Source organism: Cetorhinus maximus, chromosome 8, assembly GCF_964194155.1.
Source record: "Cetorhinus maximus chromosome 8, sCetMax3.hap1.1, whole genome shotgun sequence".
Taxonomy (NCBI): Eukaryota; Metazoa; Chordata; class Chondrichthyes; order Lamniformes; family Cetorhinidae; genus Cetorhinus; species Cetorhinus maximus.
In genome coordinates, this window is record NC_135886.1 from 2,087,349 (window position 1) to 2,107,865 (window position 20,517).

Below are 20,517 nucleotides of genomic sequence, written 5' to 3' on the forward strand. Positions count from 1 at the left end.
GAATTTTTTTTTCTATTTTTAATATTTTTTACTGTAGAGCCGATCTCCCTGAGGCAGCACTTAGCCTTTAGGGATTAGGGATTTCCCCCCCCGCCCCTCCCATCCGCACGGGGAGCGCACAGCACGCTGGGCTGGCCTTAATCGGCCCGCCCACGTAAAATGGCAGTGCGCCCCCAGTCGGGGACGCCAATCGCCTGCACTTCAACTTCCCCCCCCGCCCAACAGTGTTTTCTAATGTCGCGGAAGGAACGATATTGGTGTGAAGAATATCTGAAATCTTCATTGTAATTTTAATTGCGCTGAAGTACCTTTTTGTTATTACCCTCTGTTTCAGAATTTGATATATACCAGGATGCATGGGTTTATTTTATATCTTCGCTTGAGTTTAATAACTTTTTGTTAGATTTTGTTAGGCAAGGGTATTGACGGTTATGGAACCAAGACTGGGAGATAGAGTTAAGTTGCAGATCAATAATGATCTCATTGAATGTGAAAGCAAGCTTCAGGAGGTGTGGTGGGGGAGGGCTAAATGGCCTACTTCGGTTCCTAGTAGTTGATATAATCGTTACCATTGCATGGTGAAGACACTAAACTAAATATTTATATCTTGCCTTTTTAATGTTCTTGCATACCGATAGGACATTATTATCTTGCCTACATGTTTTAAAGCCTTTAAAGAAGGTTTGTTTTCAGTGTAAAAGTAAATTTTTCTAAATGCACAGAGGAAAAAACAAGCTCTGTCGCTTTTCTGTCTCCATGTCCCACTCGCTTAACAGATCATATTAGACAATTGAGCTTCCTGTTCGGTCAAATGATGCTTCAAAGGGATACGATCCATTCATTGTTGGACAAAGCACCAGTATCTGGTGTTTTATAACAGTGAGGAGAATCTTGTTAGCTGCTTTTAGACTGCAATGGTCATATAGCATAGCGAGGAACCACCCAACCGTCTAGCGGGTTTTGAGAGCTTGCAGACGCATTTCTAAGATGCAGACCACTTCATTCTTGACTGACAATACAATGTGTTTGAGTAAAAGAGACTTCAAAGGCATTAAATTCTGAAGAACTGAAAATGCGCCAGGTCTGCACGTTTTAGTGTTCAGAGACTATCATGTATTTGCACCTAAAAATCATTGAAATAACTGATGGAGGTGGTATTTTTCAGTAATAATAAACACTGTCCTCGAGTTACCTCTCCACCTCTTTGCCTCTCCTGCCAAAATAAAACTGGCCATAGATGCCCTTGTTAGACCAAGGTTGGAAAATATTAACCAGCATTGGACTATCTCCAAGCTCAAAAGCAAAGGAATATTGTCCTCCAAAAACACACTGAAGTTCACCTTGTACCCAGATTATATTAGGTTAGTTACTCCCTCTCTTTCACTGACAGTGAGAAAGCTTCTGATTCAGTTGAACAAAATCACTTACTAGAAATTTGAAGTAAGCACGGTATTGGTCCAGGCATCAGTGAATATTTTCTACTCTTATATTCCCAATTCTCAGCTACCATAGATTACCAAGGGAAAGACTACAGAGGTGCCCATTTGCTGCAGTGCTGATATTTTTCCATCTCAATTTTACAAACGTGAAGAGGATTAGTATAGAATAAAACTGCACAAAATAACTCATTTTATTTTGAGCCATAATGTTACAATTTGACAGTATTAGGCTCCTTGGAGAACACCTTCCAAACCCATGACCACTACCATCTAGAAGGACAAGGGCAGCAGATGGATGGGAACACCGCTGCCTGCAAGTTCCCCTCCAAGTCACTCACCATCCTGACTTGGAAATATATTGGCCGTCCCTTCACTGTCGCTGGGTCAAAATCCTGGAACTCCCTCTCTAACAGCACTGGGGGTGTACCTACACCACATGGACTGCAGTGGTTCAAGAAGGTAGCACACCACCACCTTCTCAAGGGCAATTAGTGATGGGCAATAAATATTGGCCTAGCCATCGAAGCCTACTTCTTTGAATGAATATTTTTTTTAAATTATCTGGGGATTGATAGGGGAAATTCCTCTACACTATCATTCTTTTCAAATATGTGAGGGTATCTTACTTGTATCCTATCCAAATTTCAGGTGACATTGGTATCGATGCAGATTTTCCCTGTGGAATCTACCCCCAATTCAATGTGAACATTGCTTTAAGTTCAAATTAAAATCTATAGATAGCACTAAGAAACAATAAGCAAATCTGAATGTTTGCCCTCAATTTTTAAAAATTTTCATTTGCGTGATGTGGGCTTCGATGGCTAGGCCAATATTTATTGCCCATCCGTAAATGCCTTTGAGAAGGTGGTGGTGAGCTGCCTTCTTGAACCACTGCAGTCGCTGAGGTGTAGGTACACCCACAGTGCTGTTAGAGAGGGAGTTCCAGGATTTTGGCCCAGTGACAGTGAAGGAATGGTGATATATTGCCAAGTCAGGATGATGAGTGGCTTGGAGAGGAAATTCCAGGTGGTGGTGTTCCCATGTATCTGCTGCCCTTGTCCTCCTAGATGGTAGTGGTTGTGGATCTGGAAGGTGCTGTCTAAGGAGCCTTGGGGAGTTCCTGAACTGCAACTTGCAGATGGTACACACTGCTGCTACTGTGCGTCAGTGGTGGAGGGAGTGAATGTTTGTGGATGAGATGCCAATCAAGCAGACTGCTTTGTCCTGGATGGTGTGAAGCTTCTTGATTGTTGTTGGAGCTGCACTCATCCAGCGGCTTGTATGATTTTTTTTGAGTAATTTATTTTTCAAAACTGTTCCTATTCTGTGAGGTTATACTGGGATCAGTATGGAAGTCATGTGACAAGCTTTTCTGAAGGTTAGTATGGTGTGCAAAGACACAGCTAAAGGCATTAGGTCTTTTATTTTGTTATTTAATGGTGTTTTAGGCATCCTGAAAAAAAATGGCCTTGTGAATTTAGCAGTTCTGAATGATACAGCCTCCTCTATAATGGAGAGACCAAACGCAGACTTGGTGTCTCTTCTGCAGAATAAATCTATTCTATCCATAAGATTGACCCCAGGTTTCCGGTCACTCGTCATTTTAATTCTCCATCCCAGTCCCACTCAGACCTTTTTGCCCTCGGCCCTGTAGACTGTTTCCAGAGAAGCTCAGCGGAAATTTGAGGAACAGCACCTCATCTTTACAGCCACTTTACAGAGTTCTGGACTCAGAACTGAGTTCAACAATTTCAGGTCATAACTACTTCTCCTTTTTGGTTGGCAGCTATTGGTAATGATTCTGCTGCTCCCTGTTTCCACTGCCTTTAGTCACATCTTCTGTATCTTTATTTGTCTTGTTACTATCGCCTTTTGCCTTGCACCATTATCCCTTTTGTCATTTTATCTCTCCTGCCTTCCATCCCATCACAGACCTGCCACCTATAACAGACTTTCCCTTTTGTTCTTTCCCCGCCTACTCCCTTGAAAAATATTGCATCCCTAAGTATTCCCAGTTTTGACAAGGGCCATTGACCTGAAATGTTAACTTTGTTTCTCTCTCCACAGATGCTGCCAGACCTGCTGAGTATTTCTGGCATTTTCTGTTTTTATTTCAACCCTGTGCAGGTTGTGAGCAGGTTGTTCCAATGCTAATTCTATCTGCCTTGTGCTTGTTTTATGTCAGAAAAGTTGGCACAACACATACCAGTTTGTACCCCACTGCAATGCACTGAGGCTGGATACATCTCTACACTGATACCCTTGGCAAACCTATTTTCTTAATTGCAATCTTGTGATAATTCAGCTATTAAGCCCTAAAATAGTTCATCTATATGGGTGCAAATGTGAAAAAAGACTTCTACTAATCGAGGGAATAAGCTCAAGTGTTTTGACTTGAATTGGAGATTCCACTCCTGAGTTTGTGGTTCAGAATGGAATATGTAATGTAGTTACAAGCTTATGAACTGGCGTGGAGATAATGACCTTTCTGCCATTTAAGATTTATTTCCCCTCTACCCACCCATGCTGCCTCAAATATTTGATGTACTCCCAAGTGTCAGTTGTGTTTTGAACATCCGGTTCCTTAGATGAGGAGCCAAAGGTTTCATAAACTTGTATGGTTTTTGTGGAATAGTGGTCTGCAGAATTTATCTAATTGTGGTAGATATTATTTACCCATGCACATGTGGTGGAGGCACTTCAAGGTACTTAAATGAGCATTGCCTATATCATTTGAATAAAGTGTAAGCAATTTTTTTTTTAAAAAGACATTGCAGAAAGAATCTGTTTTCACGTTCCAAAAAGAAGTTATTGCTGTATGTCAAACTGGCCTGCCAAAGGGCATGAAGATAATAGGACGTAGCAGTGGCTCTCCTGTGGTCTTTGACATGGAAAGTTAGGACCATCTCCTGAGTATTAGGGATGTGTTAGGATTAGGTATGAAGATCTAGATCTCCTGTAGAAGTGTGTAGCTGTTGGTTTAATGTCAGCCCAAAATGTTCATGTCCAAATAAGATGCACAGGGCACACATAGAAAATTTAGTATATTGTAGATTAGCATTGGAAGAAATTCAGTTTAGCATCTGACTAACATCTTGCTGATGGCACAGCCAGGCATATGTCATCCTTTTAAAAAAGCCTGTGTTTTCAGTTTTAATCATTTTTAACTACTTACAGCTTAGTAAGTTTTGCCACAGAGATGATTCTAGGCACTGCAGTTTTAGGAAGGATGCAAAGGCTTTAGAGAGGGTGTAGAAAAGATTTATGAAAATGATTCTGAGGATAAGGGGCTTCAGTTATGTGGAGAGGCTGGAGTAGTTGTCCTTTGAGAAGAGAAGTTTGAGAGGAGATTTGTTAGAGGTGTTCTAAATCATGAGGGTACTAGATATGGTAGATAGGGAGAAACTTTACCCATTGGCAGAAGTTTCAAGAACCGTTGGGTGTTGGATACAATTCGGTCGCTCTCAAGGAAGTCTTCACAGTTTTAAGTAGATTAACTGTGTGTATTTACGAACTATGTACATATATACAGTAAAGAGTTCAAGCTAGGAGCTGTCTTCATGCTTGTGCGCACACCTCTGTCGAGCACGAGACTGACCCATAAGTGTGGGTCATGCGTTCTCTTACATTGCTGTGTGGGCGGTACAGTTCTCAGTGCCACGTTAACCCTAAATGTGCCAGACCCTTATACAACACAGCACTCCCAAGTCTTTGTTCAATATTTTTTATGTTATTGTAGCTTACACCATGTAGTAACATTGTTATTGCTCCCCCATCTCCCCCTTCAAGTCTCTGAGTTTGTAGCTTTCAGGTGGTCTGGAGATCCTATAACCCTTCCATATCTCGTTCACACCACTGTTGGGGGAGTGGTAGACTCTGTCGTTGCAGGTATTTGACTGTAACCTCTGTGGTGCAAACCAGGGGGTAGGAGTGAATTTGGTCATAGCCTTTCCTGATGATAGTACCCGGTTTTGCTCGCTCTCAGCACCCTTTCTCTCCCCCTCTGGGCGCCCTCTTTCTCTCTCCCACTCTGGGCGCCCTCTTTCTCTCTCCCACTCTGGGCGCCCTCTTTCTCTCTCCCACTCTGGGCGCCCTCTTTCTCTCTCCCACTCTGGGCGCCCTCTTTCTCTCCCGCTCGCCCTGCCCCTTCTTTGTCTCTCCCTCACCCTGCCCCCTCTTTCTCTCTCTCTCTCTCTCTCTCCCTCGACCTGCCCCCACTCTTTCTCTCTCTCTCTTCCTCGCCCTGCCCCCCCTTTCTCTCTTTCTCTCTCTCCCTCGCCCTGCCCCCTCTTTCTCTCTCTCTCTCTCCCTCGCCCTGCCCCCCCTCTTTCTCTCTCTCATCTCTCTCTCCCTCGCCCTGCCCCCCCTCTTTCTCTCTCTCATCTCTCTCTCCCTCGCCCTGCCCCCCCTCTTTCTCTCTCTCATCTCTCTCTCCCTCGCCCTGCCCCCCCTCTTTCTCTCTCTCATCTCTCTCTCCCTCGCCCTGCCCCCCCTCTTTCTCTCTCTCATCTCTCTCTCCCTCGCCCTGCCCCCCCTCTTTCTCTCTCTCATCTCTCTCTCTCCCTCGCCCTGCCCCCCCTCTTTCTCTCTCTCATCTCTCTCTCCCTCGCCCTGCCCCCTCTCTCTCTCCTGTCGCATGCTCGCCCTGCTCACTTGCTTTGAGTTCTGGTGACCCTTGCTTATCAACCCTGGTATTAGTTTCTTCAGGATTGTAAGCCAAGTGTGTAGTTTCCTTCCCATCGGGAGTTCAGATGGGACTAGGCCGCATTTTAATAGGATGGATCTGCAGGCTAGCAGTGCTGTGGGAGAGTCCTCATTCTTTTTTAGGAGGACTTTACAGTGCAGACCCCTCTTTCAGCCTCTCCATTGGACTGTGGGTATCTCAGGAGCTGATATGCTGGTGGAAGCTCAATGTGGTGACAAGTTGCATGAAGTACTCAGTTGAAAATTGACCTTATCTTGTCTGGGATGCTGTAGCTTGAGAATATTTCTTTCAGTGCCTTAATTGCTTCCTCTGTGGTAATCGTATATAGTTGCTTCACCTCAACCCATCTGGGAGAGTAACCCACCACTTTAAGGAACAATTCGCTGTTGAAGGCAAATGGGTTGATGCCCAGCCTCTCCCTTGGCCTGGTAGGGAACTGTGTGGGGATGAGGGGCTCTCTTTGTTTCTGCCTGTGCAATGCACACACTTGACAGTTTGCTGTGGTGACCTCAACCACCCTGGAAATGCCTGGCTGCCAGAAAGCAGATTGGACCTGTACCCTGCACTTGGTGGCCCAGGTGTATTTTTTTTTTTGAAGGATCCTCGGCCAGAGGGAAACTGGCCAGTCGCTCATTGTAGACCTGGCGATCATCTATGAGTGTAAAGTGTTTTTGTTGTTTGAACAAGCTCTCATGATACAACTGCTTGGTCTCTGTTGTGCCCGCTCTTGTTTCCAGTAATGGCAGACACACTCCTCATCAAGCATTTGTTCCTGGCGAATCTGTTGGAGTTTATTTGCGGTCGCTAGCAGGTGTCTCCTTGTCAGTTGGGAGCTCAGTTCCAGCTCTTCGATGAGATTGACATCCTGTTTTGTCGGAAGGCCCACTGTGGCCCTGGAAAGTGTGTCTGCCATTGTTTGGTTTTTACCTTGGACATATCACATCAAGTAGGCAAACCTCATGAGGCGTTGACGGAACTTCTGGATTCTGGGAGGCATCTTTGCTAGCTCCTTCTCATCCAGTAGTGAGACTAGTGGCTTATGGTCTGTTTCAATTGTAACTTTGAGGCTGATGATATAGTTATAAAACTTCTCTCGTGCCCACGTGACTGTGAGGGCTTCTTCTCTATGGCGGCATATCTTGCCTCTGTGTCCGATAGTTCCCTGGAAGCATAGTAAATTGGTTGGCAACTTCCATCCAGTTGTTCCTGGAACAGGATCACTCCAAGGCCTGTGGATAGAGAATCTGCTGCTATGGTGGTGGATAGGGATGGGTCGTAGTGAGACAGAATGTCAGTGGAGAGCAGCGTTGCCTTGATGCGAGTGGATGCTTGCTGTGGGTGCCAGCACCATGCTTGGCCTTTGTTAAGCAGATGCCTCGAAGGCTTTGTGACCTGTGCCAAATTTGGTAAAAATTTTGCCAGCTGGTTCACCAACCCCAAGAATCGCTGGAGGTCTGGAATCAAGGATAGGGCTGGGACTTGCTAATAGCTTTAGCTTTCTGTGGGTCTGGCGTGATGCCTTTATTGCTGACAATGTGTTCCAGGAAGCGAATTGATGCTTTGTAGAACTCACATTTCTCATTCAACGTCAGCCCTGCTTCCTGCAGGTTCTGTAAGACTGCGTAATTCTCTTGTCTTGTTCCTCCACTATTGTACCATGAACATCATCCATGTGGCAAATGACCCCAGGTAGGCCCTGCAAAATGGCTAACATCTTACATTGAAATATTTCTGGCACCGTAGTGATTCCAAACAGCAGGCAGCTGAAGCAGAATCTGCCAAAGGGGATAATGAATGTGGGCAGCAGCTTGGACTCTTCTTCAAGTGGAAGAAGCCAAAAGCCACTGTTGGCATCCAGCTTTGAAAATACCATGCTCTTCGAGGGTTTAGTCAACCTTTCATTCACTGGGGACATGGGATGTACTTTTCAGACTACAGCTTGATTGAGCTGTGTCAGGTCAACACAAATTCCAGTGGACCGTTTTGGTTTTGTGCCTGGGACCACCCATGAAAGCCATGTGGTTGATTCTGTGACCGGGGAGGTGACTCCCATGTCTGTCATCTCATCCAGCTGCTGCTGCACTTGTTTCATAAGTGGGTGGGGTATCTTTAGTGGTGTGAATCGGCACAAGGGTTTAACATCCTCCCTCACCGTGATGTATGCATTTTTCAGTCACCCCCAGTCCTTTAAAGAGCTTTGGGAATTCACTTTTATACTTGGCGCTAGGTCCTTGTTGGTTGACCTTGTCAATCTTTTGTAGAAGGTTAAGTTTGACACAGGCTTTGCGGCTTAGAAATGCACAGTCCTGGTTGTGGACCATGAACAAGGCCTTTCGGATTCTTTTATCCTTGTACTTTATCCTTAAAGACAGGGCGCCTTTCACCGGGAGCTTTATGCCTCCTGCTCCATATAGGTGTGGGTGGTATCAGCCATTGTGTCACCAGGCATGGTTCTCTGTTCAACAGGACAGTAACACTGGCTCCCAAGTCCAAGTCGATGTTTGAGATAGCCATTAACCGAAATGTCCACATTCTAATAGAAAACCCTGGAGCTTTCACCTCGCCCAAGAAGCATGAATCGTGTGCCCTCTTGGTGTGCAGTCTCGACCTCATGAATCATCTTTGGGTCTTCTGTGTGTTTAGATGTTTTGGCCTTGCACAATTTGCTGAAGTGTCAAATTCTGGTACATTGAATGCTGAAATTGCAGGACATTGATCTCGCCTGTGGGGCACTTTGCTCCACAGCGCTGGCATGTTTGTTCTACTGGTCAGTACAGGTATTAATTTCCTTGGCCTGGACTCTGTCTGTTTCTATGCTGTTTAACTGACTAGACTGTGAAGTTTCCTTTGTACCATGGTTTACTTACTCCTCTTAAAATGGACCTGTGCTGCGCACACAGTTCAGATTGCCTAACGATCTGGACAGCTTTCTCGAGGGTTAGATCTCCCTTAGCTTGCAGTATGTATGAGAGTGCATTGTGCGCTACTCGTACAGCTATTCTATCCTTGATAAATTAAGATGTTAGGTCTCTACATTCGCAGCCTTCAGCCATCCTCTACAGATTATTAATGAATTAGTCGGCAGGTTTTCCTGCCTGTTGGACACGCTTATTAAATTTAGCCCTTTTGAGGATTTTGTTGCTTCTTAGGTTAAAATAAACATTGAATAATTTTAGCACCACTTCAAATTTAGCAAATGATTTGTTGATTCTTTGTCAAGCAATAGTGTCATCTGCTGTTGGTCCCACCAAATAAAGCAGTGTGTTAACTTGTTGAGCTTGTCCTGAAGCAATCACCTATCTAAGGAATCTTTCTCTCCAAAGTCCCCAATTATGTGATTGACCTGGGTATGGATAAGTCCAAATTGATCTGGAAGAGTGGATTTCTGATCCATGGTTAAAAAATTTTAAAAGTGTAGGTTCAGTTTAAGAAGTTGATGAAATTCAAGATCACAGTGCTGTTCATTTGAAGACCAAGGCTTTGACAAGCTCCTGCTGCAATGGCACTCACGCAAGAATTTTAAACAATGGATGCTTGGATTGACTAGCTGCAGACTTCTCCGTTTCAGCACTGTGCTTTAAGGTCGCGAAAGCATCAAATCTTGGCCTTTGCTGGTCATTAAAGCTGATTCTTTAGTCGCGATTCTTCCAAATTAAATGTTTCCCCTTTTCAGAGCGAGCTTAGACAGCTTGTTCAGGCACTGACTCGGGAATCTGGTTTTTCCGACAGAGTTTATAAATGCCAATTTCTGACCACTGAACTATTTTAAAAGTTTCTCAGGACTTGATGTATCCTGGAATTTAAAAGTTTTGGCTCAACCCTGCTAGGTCTGCTCACTCTTCACTCTGGGAATTGAAGCTGGACTTTCAAGAGATCCTGTGGAGTCTTCTGCTGCAGTGAGGAATTTAAAATTTCTGCCTTCAGCTTCCAAGCCTTTCTTTGGAGCTTACCCCCGGCGATTTTCCTCTGCGCGTCTGCTTCTCAAGCTTTTCTTCAGTTCCCCTCCAAGTCGCTCACCTTCCTGACTTGGAAATATATCACCGTTCCTTCTCTGTTGCTTGGTCAAAATCCTGGAACTCGCTCCCTAACAGCACTGTGGATGTACCTACTCCACAGGGACTGCAGCAGTTCAAGAAGGCAGCTCACCACCACCTTCTCAAGGGCAGTTAGGGATGGGCAATAAATGCTGGCCTAGCCAGGGATGCTCATATCCCGTAAATGAATTTTTAAAAAAATGCTTCTTCAAATTTTTCTATAGTCTTGCAGGATTTTAATTTTTCCGCTGCATTTTTTGAGAGGTTTTGGGTTTTTCCATTCGCTGCCACCATGTTATAGGGTGTTGGGTACTGTAGGTGCAGGTCATGCATTCACTTACATCACTATGTGGGTGGTACTGTACTCAGTCTCACATTAACCCTATATGTGCCAGACCCTTAAACTACACCAGAAGACCATTGATTTAAGGTGATTGACAAAATATCCAATAGTGACATGAATCGTTTTATGCAGCATTTTGTTAGGTTCTGGAATGTGTTGAGAGAGTGTAAAGGAGGCAGATTCAATTGTGACTTTGAAAGAGATTTGGATAAGCACCTGAAGAGAGAGAACTTGGCAGGCTTCTGGGGAAAGGGCAGGGATGTAGGATCAGCTGAGTTCTTCCAGAGAGTTAACAGGAACCTGATGAGCTGAACAGCCTCCTTCTATGCTAGAGCCTATTTATAATTCTGTGATTTCCACTAGTAAGTTTTTTTTTCTCTTCAAACCGCAACTTGCCTTGTACAAATTTTGACCAACCAATAAACACAAGACTTTAAGAAGCTGAATTCTACAGTTGAATGCAGTGCTGACTGTTGCTCTGAACCCAAGGTGGAAAAACAGTGACTTGATGGGATGTGGCATATGCAAATCGAACGTCAAAGTAGCAACTATTTTTACATGTGCTGTGTCTAGGTGTATGATTCAGAAGCCCTTCCTCAAGGTTGACCAGCGAATCCAGTGATAGCCCAGAGACCATTTTCTGGATTTCTTCAGTACTTTTTCCAGATAGGTGTAACAGGCAGTCCCGATCATTGAAACCCTGTATTTGAAGTGTAAGCATATTTTCTTTCTACTCTGTGGTGAAATATACTTTTAAATCGCTGCCACCCCTAATCAGTCCATTTAACATCGTGAGGTGATCTCCTCTTAGGCCTGTATTAATATAGCCGCTTGAGCCAGCTGTCAGGGGCAGATGCAAGAGAGTGCCTTCTTTACCTTGTTTTTCATTTTCTCTTGTCTAGGTCCTCTTGCTGACGCCTGGCTGATATGTGGTATTGTGAGTGTGAATCCCTGTTGTGGTGCTTGTTCTAAATGTCTCCCAGACGATGTGATGTACTGTGCTGTGTGAACAAAACTTGTAATGTTTATTTCCGTGAAAAATCAGACTCCAGAATAGTGCTGCAGCGACACCTATTTATCTCGCCCTGCATGTGCAGTGCATTGAAACATTTCCTGTGATTATAGCACTGATCTTGGCATTATTAACTCCCATTCCAATGCTGCCAGGCTGGAACAGAAGGAATTAAATATTGGTATCCACTGCCACCTACAGGTGCTATATAGCGACACATGGTTTCAGAGGTTTAATTTATTCCTGTTTTCATTAAAACTGAGTTGACTTTGTTTAGCAGTACAGCTGTGCCCTTTTTTTTTCTCTCTGGTACGTGAGGAGTCATTTTCATGTTTGGTACAGGAGATCTTGATCGGCAGTATTGCATAATGGATATAAAGCGCACATAGCAAGCAAGGCTTCATGTTGGAAGAATGAAATTCCAAAATTACCCTCATATGAAAGGAAAATTGAACTTGAAATCCAGTTCCTTTTTAAAAATTAACCTTTATCAATGCAGGTACTATATGTATAGTTCTGCCATTTAAAACTTCAGCAAACACTCATGGCTCCACCACTCAAGTTCCTAATTTTACTTTGGGTCCTGTTACCTCTCTTATGGTTATAAAAAAAACGCAACCTATCACCTGTCATCCTAAAATCAGATTATCTAGTTGTTATCACAATGCTGTTTGTGGGATCTAGCTGTGTGCAAAATTGACTACCGTGTTTCCGACAGCAGTGACATTTCAAAACATTTGCAAAGTACTTAACTTGTTGTAAAGCCCCTTAAGATAATTCTGGGGTCAAGAAAGATACCACATAAATACAACTCTTTCTATTAGATAGAATCTCTTGACCATTTCTTGCTTTAATCTTGAAGGGCATTGCAGGAACAGATGTGGCAAAGGAGGCCTCGGACATCATCCTGACAGACGATAACTTTACCAGTATTGTTAAGGCAGTGATGTGGGGCCGCAACGTGTACGACAGCATCTCCAAGTTTCTGCAGTTCCAGTTGACAGTAAATGTGGTTGCAGTCATTGTCGCATTTACTGGTGCCTGTATCACCCAGGTATGCATTTTATGGAGCCATGCTATGTTGGAATGAAATGTACCTCACCTTGCTCTTTAACTCTTCTGTACAGATATTTAGCTTTAGTGTAATTTCCCCTGTATTTAAATGGGACGTTTGATATTGTGCACTTTGTGTTTACCTAGTTTTTCCCAGTGCCTGGTTTTCATGACCAGGATGTTACCATTTTTGCGTCATAGGGTTTCCATTACTAAGTCCCTAAATGCACCTTATTTGCTGGTTAACTGTAATGTCAGTGTAGCAATCTCATTGTTTGAAGTAGTGCTGGAGGATTGCGAGGATGGCGGGGGGGGGGGGGGGGGGGGGTGTAAAAATTGCAAAAGTAGCAGTAATTACTGATGAGGCAATAACAAGTTGGCAGAAAAAGGACAGGTGAGCCCTTCTATACCTTATTAATGAGCAAGTCGTGAGGCAGAGTTCACAAAGCTAGGGTATAAATCTTTGCACCTAGATTCAGAAAATGTTAAAAAAATATATATACATATGTGCTGTAAACTGGGCCATATGTTGGGGAAGGGGAAAATGAAATTAGTGAACGTCCTTAGGCTGATCTTGTTGGAAAGTCCACACGACGAGCTTGTCATGTGAAGACAGGTAGTTTTTAATTATAAATTCCACTGACACTGCACTTTGTTGTGACATGGAGTTCTGAAGAGGTTCCTGATGTAAGCCTCCATTTTGGTTAGGGGGTAGACTAGGTGAGCTCTGCAGGCAACCACAATCAATGAGTTATAGTTAGTTCTAGAGTAATGCTGCCACTGCGCTTGTCTTAGTTGAGAAAAAGCAGGCAAGAAATGGTAAGACTAGATAGGAACTTCAAGTGACCTTAGTGAAGAAAATGTGACCCGTGATGTAATTGCTTTTGTCTTTGTGACGCAGGAAATAACATACACTCAGACCACTAAAAACACTGGTGGATTTAATTCTATCCCTTTAAATTCTAAACCAGGATTCTCCACTCAAAGCAGTTCAGATGCTCTGGGTAAATCTGATCATGGACACGTTTGCTTCCTTGGCCCTGGCAACTGAACCACCAACAGAATCTCTTCTGCTTCGTAAGCCTTATGGCAGGAATAAGCCACTAATCTCTCGGACAATGATGAAGAACATCTTGGGTCACGGAGTTTATCAGCTCACCATTATCTTCACACTTCTCTTTGCAGGTTTGTGGAGTGGTTTGTACATTTGGTTTCTTGAATTTCATTTCCACTACAGACCTAAACTTGAGTAAAGCAATTCATTTGGTGCCAGGCATATATCCTGAGGGAAGTGATTATTTTTTCTCACAAGGCAACTCTTTAGAATGATAAAGCACCAATGTACACAGCTTCTTGTTCAATGTTATTCAATCCTGTTTACCAATCTGGAAGCAAAAATCAGTGGCTGCTTTTAAATTTTAATTTAAAATCTTCATTTAGTGTTGTCAGAAGCTCAGACATTGTGATTAAATATTTTACAGCCGCAAATATTTCAGTTAAAGCCATTTAAAGTATCATTTCCTCCAGTGGCATGACCATTGAACCAATGCTGAATCCCCCACTATTAACCCCTCCAGGATGCTATCATTGACCAGAAATATAACTGGACCAGCCATATAAATACTATGGCTGTAACGGCAGATGGGAGGCTGGGAATTCTGCAGAGAGTATCTCACCACCTGATTCCCCAAAGCTTGTCCACTGTCTTCAAGGTGCAGGTCAGGAATGTGATGGAATAATCTCCACTTGCCTGGGTCAGTGCAGTTCCAACAGCACTCAAGAAGCTCAGTATCATCCAGGCAAAACATCCTGCTTGATTGGTACCCCCTTAAACGTTCTCTCCCTCCTCCACCGACACACAGTGGCAGCAGTGTGCACTATCTACAAGGTGTGCTCAGCAACTCATCAAGCACCTTCAACAGCACCTTCCAAACCTGTGACCTCTACCACCAAGAAGGACAAGGGCAGCAAATGCAGGGGAAGCGCACCACCTGCAAGTTACCCTCCAAAACACACCATCCTGATTTGGAACCATGTCACCATTCCTTCACTGTCACTGGGTCAAAGTCTTCAAACTCCCTCCCTAACACCACATGGCCTGCAGCGGTTCAAGAAGGTGGCTCACCACCACCTTCTCGAGGGCAATTAGGGATGGGCAATAAACAGCAAAACATCCCATGTGAGAATAAATAAAAAAACGTATTAAATATGTATTGTTCCCAGTGCAGGCAGCCAGGTCAAACCTAATGTGCCAGTGTACCCTCCTCCAAGCACTGAGCAAAGTGTAAATGTATGTATATATGTCAGCTCTTGTGAAAATTAATTTTAAAGGTCATATTCCACAATTGTAGAGAGCACAACCACTGCTTAAACCAAGAAACCAAATAAGCCAATGTCTTTCCAGCCTTAAAAGTAAATTAAAATAGCAATTGCAGAGTGAGACAAATAGAATGTGCAGTTACAATGATAAAATTCATAATCCAGGTGAGTAGACTTATGGCCGGTATCTGCACTGATATGGATTCCACTGTGAACTTTTTAACCTTTCTAATCAAGTACAGTAAAAGAAATGGAAACTAAATCAAACTGACCAGGATAAATGGAAGCCTTGTTCATATCCCACTTGACGTACTGCATTCAGTTTTGGGCCTACAGTCCCCAGAAAGATCTCTTGGCCTTGGAATAGATGCACTGCAGATTCTCTAGAATCATACCAAGGCTTAGTAAAGGGGTAAATTATGAAGACGGGTTGCATAAGCTGGTTTGTACTCTCGAGTTTAGAGGGCTGAGGGATGATCCAATCAGGATGTTTCAAATGATAAAGGAACTTGTATAGAGGAATCCAGTACAAGGGGACTTTATCTTTTAAATAGAGCTGGGCCATTTAGAAATGAAAAAATGAAGCATTTTCTTTACACAAAGGGTATAGTGAGACTCTGTCCCAAAACATTATGCTCATTGGGTCAGTTACATGTTTTCACAACTATGATTTTTGTTGATTGAAGTTACCAAGAGATATCAGAGTTGAGGTACAGACCAATCATGATCTAACTAAACGGCAGAACAGGCTTGAGGGGCTGAATGGCCTCCTGTTCCTATGTAGTTATATTTGAGGGAAGTCATTTGAACCATGAGATAAGGGGTTTAGAGAGAGAATTGCAGATGTTGGGGCCAAGACAGCAGAAGGCTTGGCTACCAGTGATAAAGCAAAGGGAATGTGACGTGCACAAGATCTGGAGGGATGTTGATGATCCAATCAGGATGTTTCAAATGATAAGGGAACTTAATAGCATAAGTGTATAGAGGAATCTAGAACAAGGGGACTTTATCTTTTAAATAGTTTTCTGAACGTTTTAGGACGGGTAGAGGATTATGATGGGAGGGTTGGGAGACTCATAAGTCTGTATAGGTCAATAAGGGCAGGGGTAATGGATGAGAGCAACTTCGTGCTGGGTAAGATTAGGTCTACAGAGCTTTTGGATGAGCTGAAATTTATGAAGGCTTGAGCATGGGAGGCTGGCCGGGTGAGTGAGGCATTTGTTGAGTCTGGAGCTGACAGAGTTGGATGAGGGTTTTCCAGCCGTTGGCCAATATTCGTGGATGTGGGTGTAGGTTTTTTAATGATTGATTAATTATGAGGTCAGAGGGTCAGCAAGGAATCAGAGGTTGTGCAAAGTCTGGGCTAACCAGAGATATTGGTTATGGGCGGGCGGAATCAATGTCGAGACGATATAGTTTGTGGAACAAGCCAAAGGCTTTGCTCTTGTACCCTGATGGAATGTAGGTCAATTTGCACAGGTCCCGACATCAATGACAGAATGTTCAGATATTCTGTTTGTGATGCTGCTTGAGGGGTGACTTAGGAGAAGTTAGCCAGTAACTCACAATGTGCAGTACATATTTTTTAAAACCCAAAATTTTGCACTTTTCCAGTTTTTGTTCTTTGAAGATTTATTTTCCCCTTTTTTTCTCTGCTTTTCCCAGGCCGTGAATCAATTTGTACTTCCTCAGAAACCTTTACCAGGGTTGAGTAATTGTGCTCTACTGAAATTAATTTCCTCTCCCAATCCCACATTGAGAAAACGTCCTTGTCTTGGTGCTTTCTACAGCCCTGGAACCATGTTCTGGTACTGCAGCATTGCCGTACTTCTCATGATCCTGTGTGGCTGCATTATCATGGTCCAGTGCCACCATGTGATCTCTGCAAAGGTTTTCTATGTCAGCATGCCACAAAGCCAAGTTAATTGGTTAACTGTTTAACTTTTTTAAAAAGGTTGAAGAGGACAAGCTATTTAAGCTATTTAATATCAGCTATTTAAAAACTCCTGGTCAGGGGATTGTGCTAGAGAAACAGAATGGGGGAAAGTGAATGCAGACATGACTGGCTAGCCTCACTTGAATTTGAATTTCTAACGGCTAATCTGAGGGCAGCATTCATAGGTCACTGAGCTCAAGTCTAGTTGGTGTCACCTAATTGCAACAAGACTTGTGGGGTCAACTTGGGAGGAGAAAACTACCCATACTAGTTTATGCAAAAAGTGTGTACACGTCAATGGAAAGTGCTATTGATCATTGGCAATATAATGTTAATAAGCTTAGAAAATAGTTGTAATGGCTGAATATGGGCATGACTTACTGCAGGTTGATGGTTTGATTGCAAGGAACTTTGTTTTTAACCGTTTACTATTCCTGCTGATAGAAATCTCTCCATCAATCGCGATTAGAAATGTAAACCTTCTATAAAGGCTGTTACTGGATTTGCCAGCTTTGCATCCGCCCAATGCTTAATTAGGAATAGTTCCAGATGGAGAAATTGGAGAGTAATATCTGGTCAGTTATAATGACTTTCTCCCAAGAGCAGAACTGCAATTGTGACACAAAAACAAACTTGATGCATCATTTAATACACCTGAGTAATACGAGGGTAGAAGTGTTACTTTTTTTTAAAAATTGCCTTTTATTCTACTAACTAATCGAATTTTAATTGAGGTATTCTTGTCTGTATTGATGTGAAAATAGTTTGGAATTTTACTTGTTTATCGGGTGCAAATTTTGGTTAATCAATGTGACGTTGCTTCTTGATAAATTCTTTCTAACCATTAATAAAAGAGTTTTTCATAATTCTGAGATGTTTACTTAAAGCTTGTTGGGGTTTGGCTGTGTAAAGTGGACTCCTTTTCTGATCAAGCAAAACATGTAGAAAGTTCAAACTAAAGAAAAACCTTGGAGAAAACGTAGGAATTACATTGCACGTTGTTAATCTGCAAGCGTTCTTTCTAGGTGAGAAGTTTTTTGACATTGACAGTGGGAGGAATGCTCCACTCCACGCTCCCTCTTCCGAGCATTACACCATCGTATTCAACACCTTCGTCATGATGCAGCTTTTCAATGAGATCAATGCTCGCAAAATTCATGGGGAGCGGAACGTGTTTGAAGCAATTTTCCGGAACCCCATCTTTTGCAGTATTATTGTGGGCACTTTTCTAATTCAGGTAGAGCATTTTTCTGGTTGTATATATGTTTTGCTTTAATTGGATTTGTAAAGGAGCTTAAAATTATTCTGCAGGCAGCGAGTGGGCATTTAAACAGGTGAAATAATAAGACGAGTGATGCCAACCTCCTTCCACCCTATGTTTAGTTTAATCTTTTGAGGGAGACGGTGGCATAGTGGTAATGTCACTGGATGTTACTGTATCAGTAACACAAAGGGTTCAAATCCCACCACAGCTGCTGATGTAATTTGAAAACCTGGAATTGAAAATTAGTCTCAGTAATGGTGGACCATGAAACTATCATTGGTTGTCATAAAAACCCATCTGATTCACTAGTGTCCTTTAGGGAAGGAAATCTGCCATCCTTATCTGGTCTGGCCTACAGGTGACTCCAGATTCACAGCTTTTAACTGCCCTCTGAAATGGCCTAACATTGCATTCAGTTCCAGGGCAATTGGGGATGGGCAACAAATGAAACTCTCATTTCATGAAAGAATAAATAAGAAAAATTAAAAGCTCATGTCAAAGTACACTGAGTGTAGATTACATGCCATTCTATCTGCCTGACATGAAGGTACATTGTCGATTAAGGCTTAATACAGCACCTTTGAGTTGCTTTCCCTCTGACTGGCTGAGAGGTGCTGGCTTCTCATCACCCATTTTGAGCAAATGGTTCCGTATAGGGGGATAAAGAGATGACATTGCTCTATGCTGTTTAGATAGAAGATACCTTGCAAAATAATTTAGGTGGCAATCTAAGATTTAACATGAGGGGACTTGTCGGGTTGGTTTGTTTAGGACATGGTGTATTTTTTTTAAACTGTAAATGACCTCTCAATGTAGTAATATAAATGTCACATTTTCAATAGCAAAGGTAAGCTGTTGTGTCCACTGTAGCATGGCAGAGAACAACAGAGTTACTTCACTCGGACTGTGCATATGGTTTGCTTCAGGAAGCACATTTTGTGCCCATGGCAACAGGCAGATATGTATGTGATAGACTCAGTGATAAACTTAATGCTCTCTGTCCAGTGAAATTTTGTTCTCTTTCAAATAATTAGAAACTGAGAAAATATCTAGGATTATTGACTATAATTTTGTATTTTGAGAGTGGGAAATTTTATTATGAAGATGAGCATACTCTTACAAGTACTGGCCTAATTTGGCCTAATTGAACCTCTTCCTGTTTACCTTGAGCATTTGGCAGATATCAGAACTGTTTCATCTAGTATTAAATCTAAGTTCCTGTGAATAACTACTGAAAAGTTAGTCAGACAGGGTCTGGGCATCAAATTAATAGTTTGTTATTTTGAATTATTATTGTATATATTGGCATTCTTCAAACTGGTTAATACTTGCCCGAAAATAAAGCGGACTTTTAGAAAGAAAATTACCCCATCTTGGCCTTGAGGGGTAATTTTTTGAGGGGTAACTTTCAAAAAAATGAATTTATAGTGGAAACCTCACCTGCAGGGAATGCACATCAAGGATCGCTACTACTGGCCCATGATTTCCCATTCATTTTAGTGGGGACAGAGAGTGCATCCTGATGCCCAGTATGTGGTCCCAAGTGGCAGCAACTTGGCTCTGACAAATTTAGTGTAAATTTTAGCCATAAAGAATTTGTACAAATGCAGATTTTTGCAGCAAAATCTCACCGGACTGTGGAAGGCTTTCACAGCAGTCCAGAATTGCACAGCAGTTAGCTCAAATTCAAAACCAAAGGGGTTTCCATGCGCTCGAACACTAATGCCCTCAGTAATTTCCCAAGGCATACTCTCTCTTTATTACAGCCGTGTGTAACCAACACCATTTTGCATCATTGTAAAGATAAAGGCAGCATATCTGCACTGGAAGAGAACTGATGACATTGATGGCTGTTGAGTATCTCACAAAAACTCATCTGATTCACTACTGTCCTTTCGGGGAGGAAATGTGAAATTTTGTGGCTGACAAAAGTAGCTAAGCACGGAGTTTAGTCCTTGTGCTCTTAGCATCATTAATGGAAATGTCAAAATCTTCTCAGCTAACAAATCACTTGCTTATTTATTGTGGCTTTGGAGTTGAGGGTAAGGAACTTCCTATTGGACTGAAATATCAGTGCAATACGTTCTAAGTTTGATGTGGAATTGCAGATGAACAAAGCTGTTCACATGCTAGTGAATTTAAGATTTAAATAATATGTTAGTATAAGATTTGGTTTCATCAAGCTTTTCACCCAGCTTACCCGTTAAGGAATTACAGGATATAATTTAAAAAATAGGTTATAAGTATACATACATGAGAAAATCATACCCCTGTTTCAAGCTGCTGTTTTCGCAAATTCCCAATAAATCGCTTGGGTGTAGAAGTTTGAGCTTAGAGAGTTGTATGAAAGTACTACTTGTACAGATTTTGGGTTCCTGTATTTTGAAACCTAATATCGTCTGAAAATTAATA

The 20,517-nt window shown here is 42.5% G+C and overlaps 1 protein-coding gene across 4 annotated transcripts in view; it reads left to right on the plus strand.

The window, feature by feature from the left end:
• Positions 1 to 20,517, plus strand: part of LOC144683356 (plasma membrane calcium-transporting ATPase 1-like) — a 191,032-nt gene that overhangs the window by 156,000 nt on the left and 14,515 nt on the right. For all 4 annotated transcript variants that reach the window (XM_078546295.1, XM_078546294.1, XM_078546293.1 and 1 more), the window contains 3 exons: positions 12,396 to 12,587; positions 13,558 to 13,771; positions 17,867 to 18,078. In XM_078546295.1, the coding sequence (XP_078402421.1) occupies positions 12,396 to 12,587; positions 13,558 to 13,771; positions 17,867 to 18,078 (618 nt within the window). The remainder of the gene's footprint in view (positions 1 to 12,395; positions 12,588 to 13,557; positions 13,772 to 17,866; positions 18,079 to 20,517) is intronic.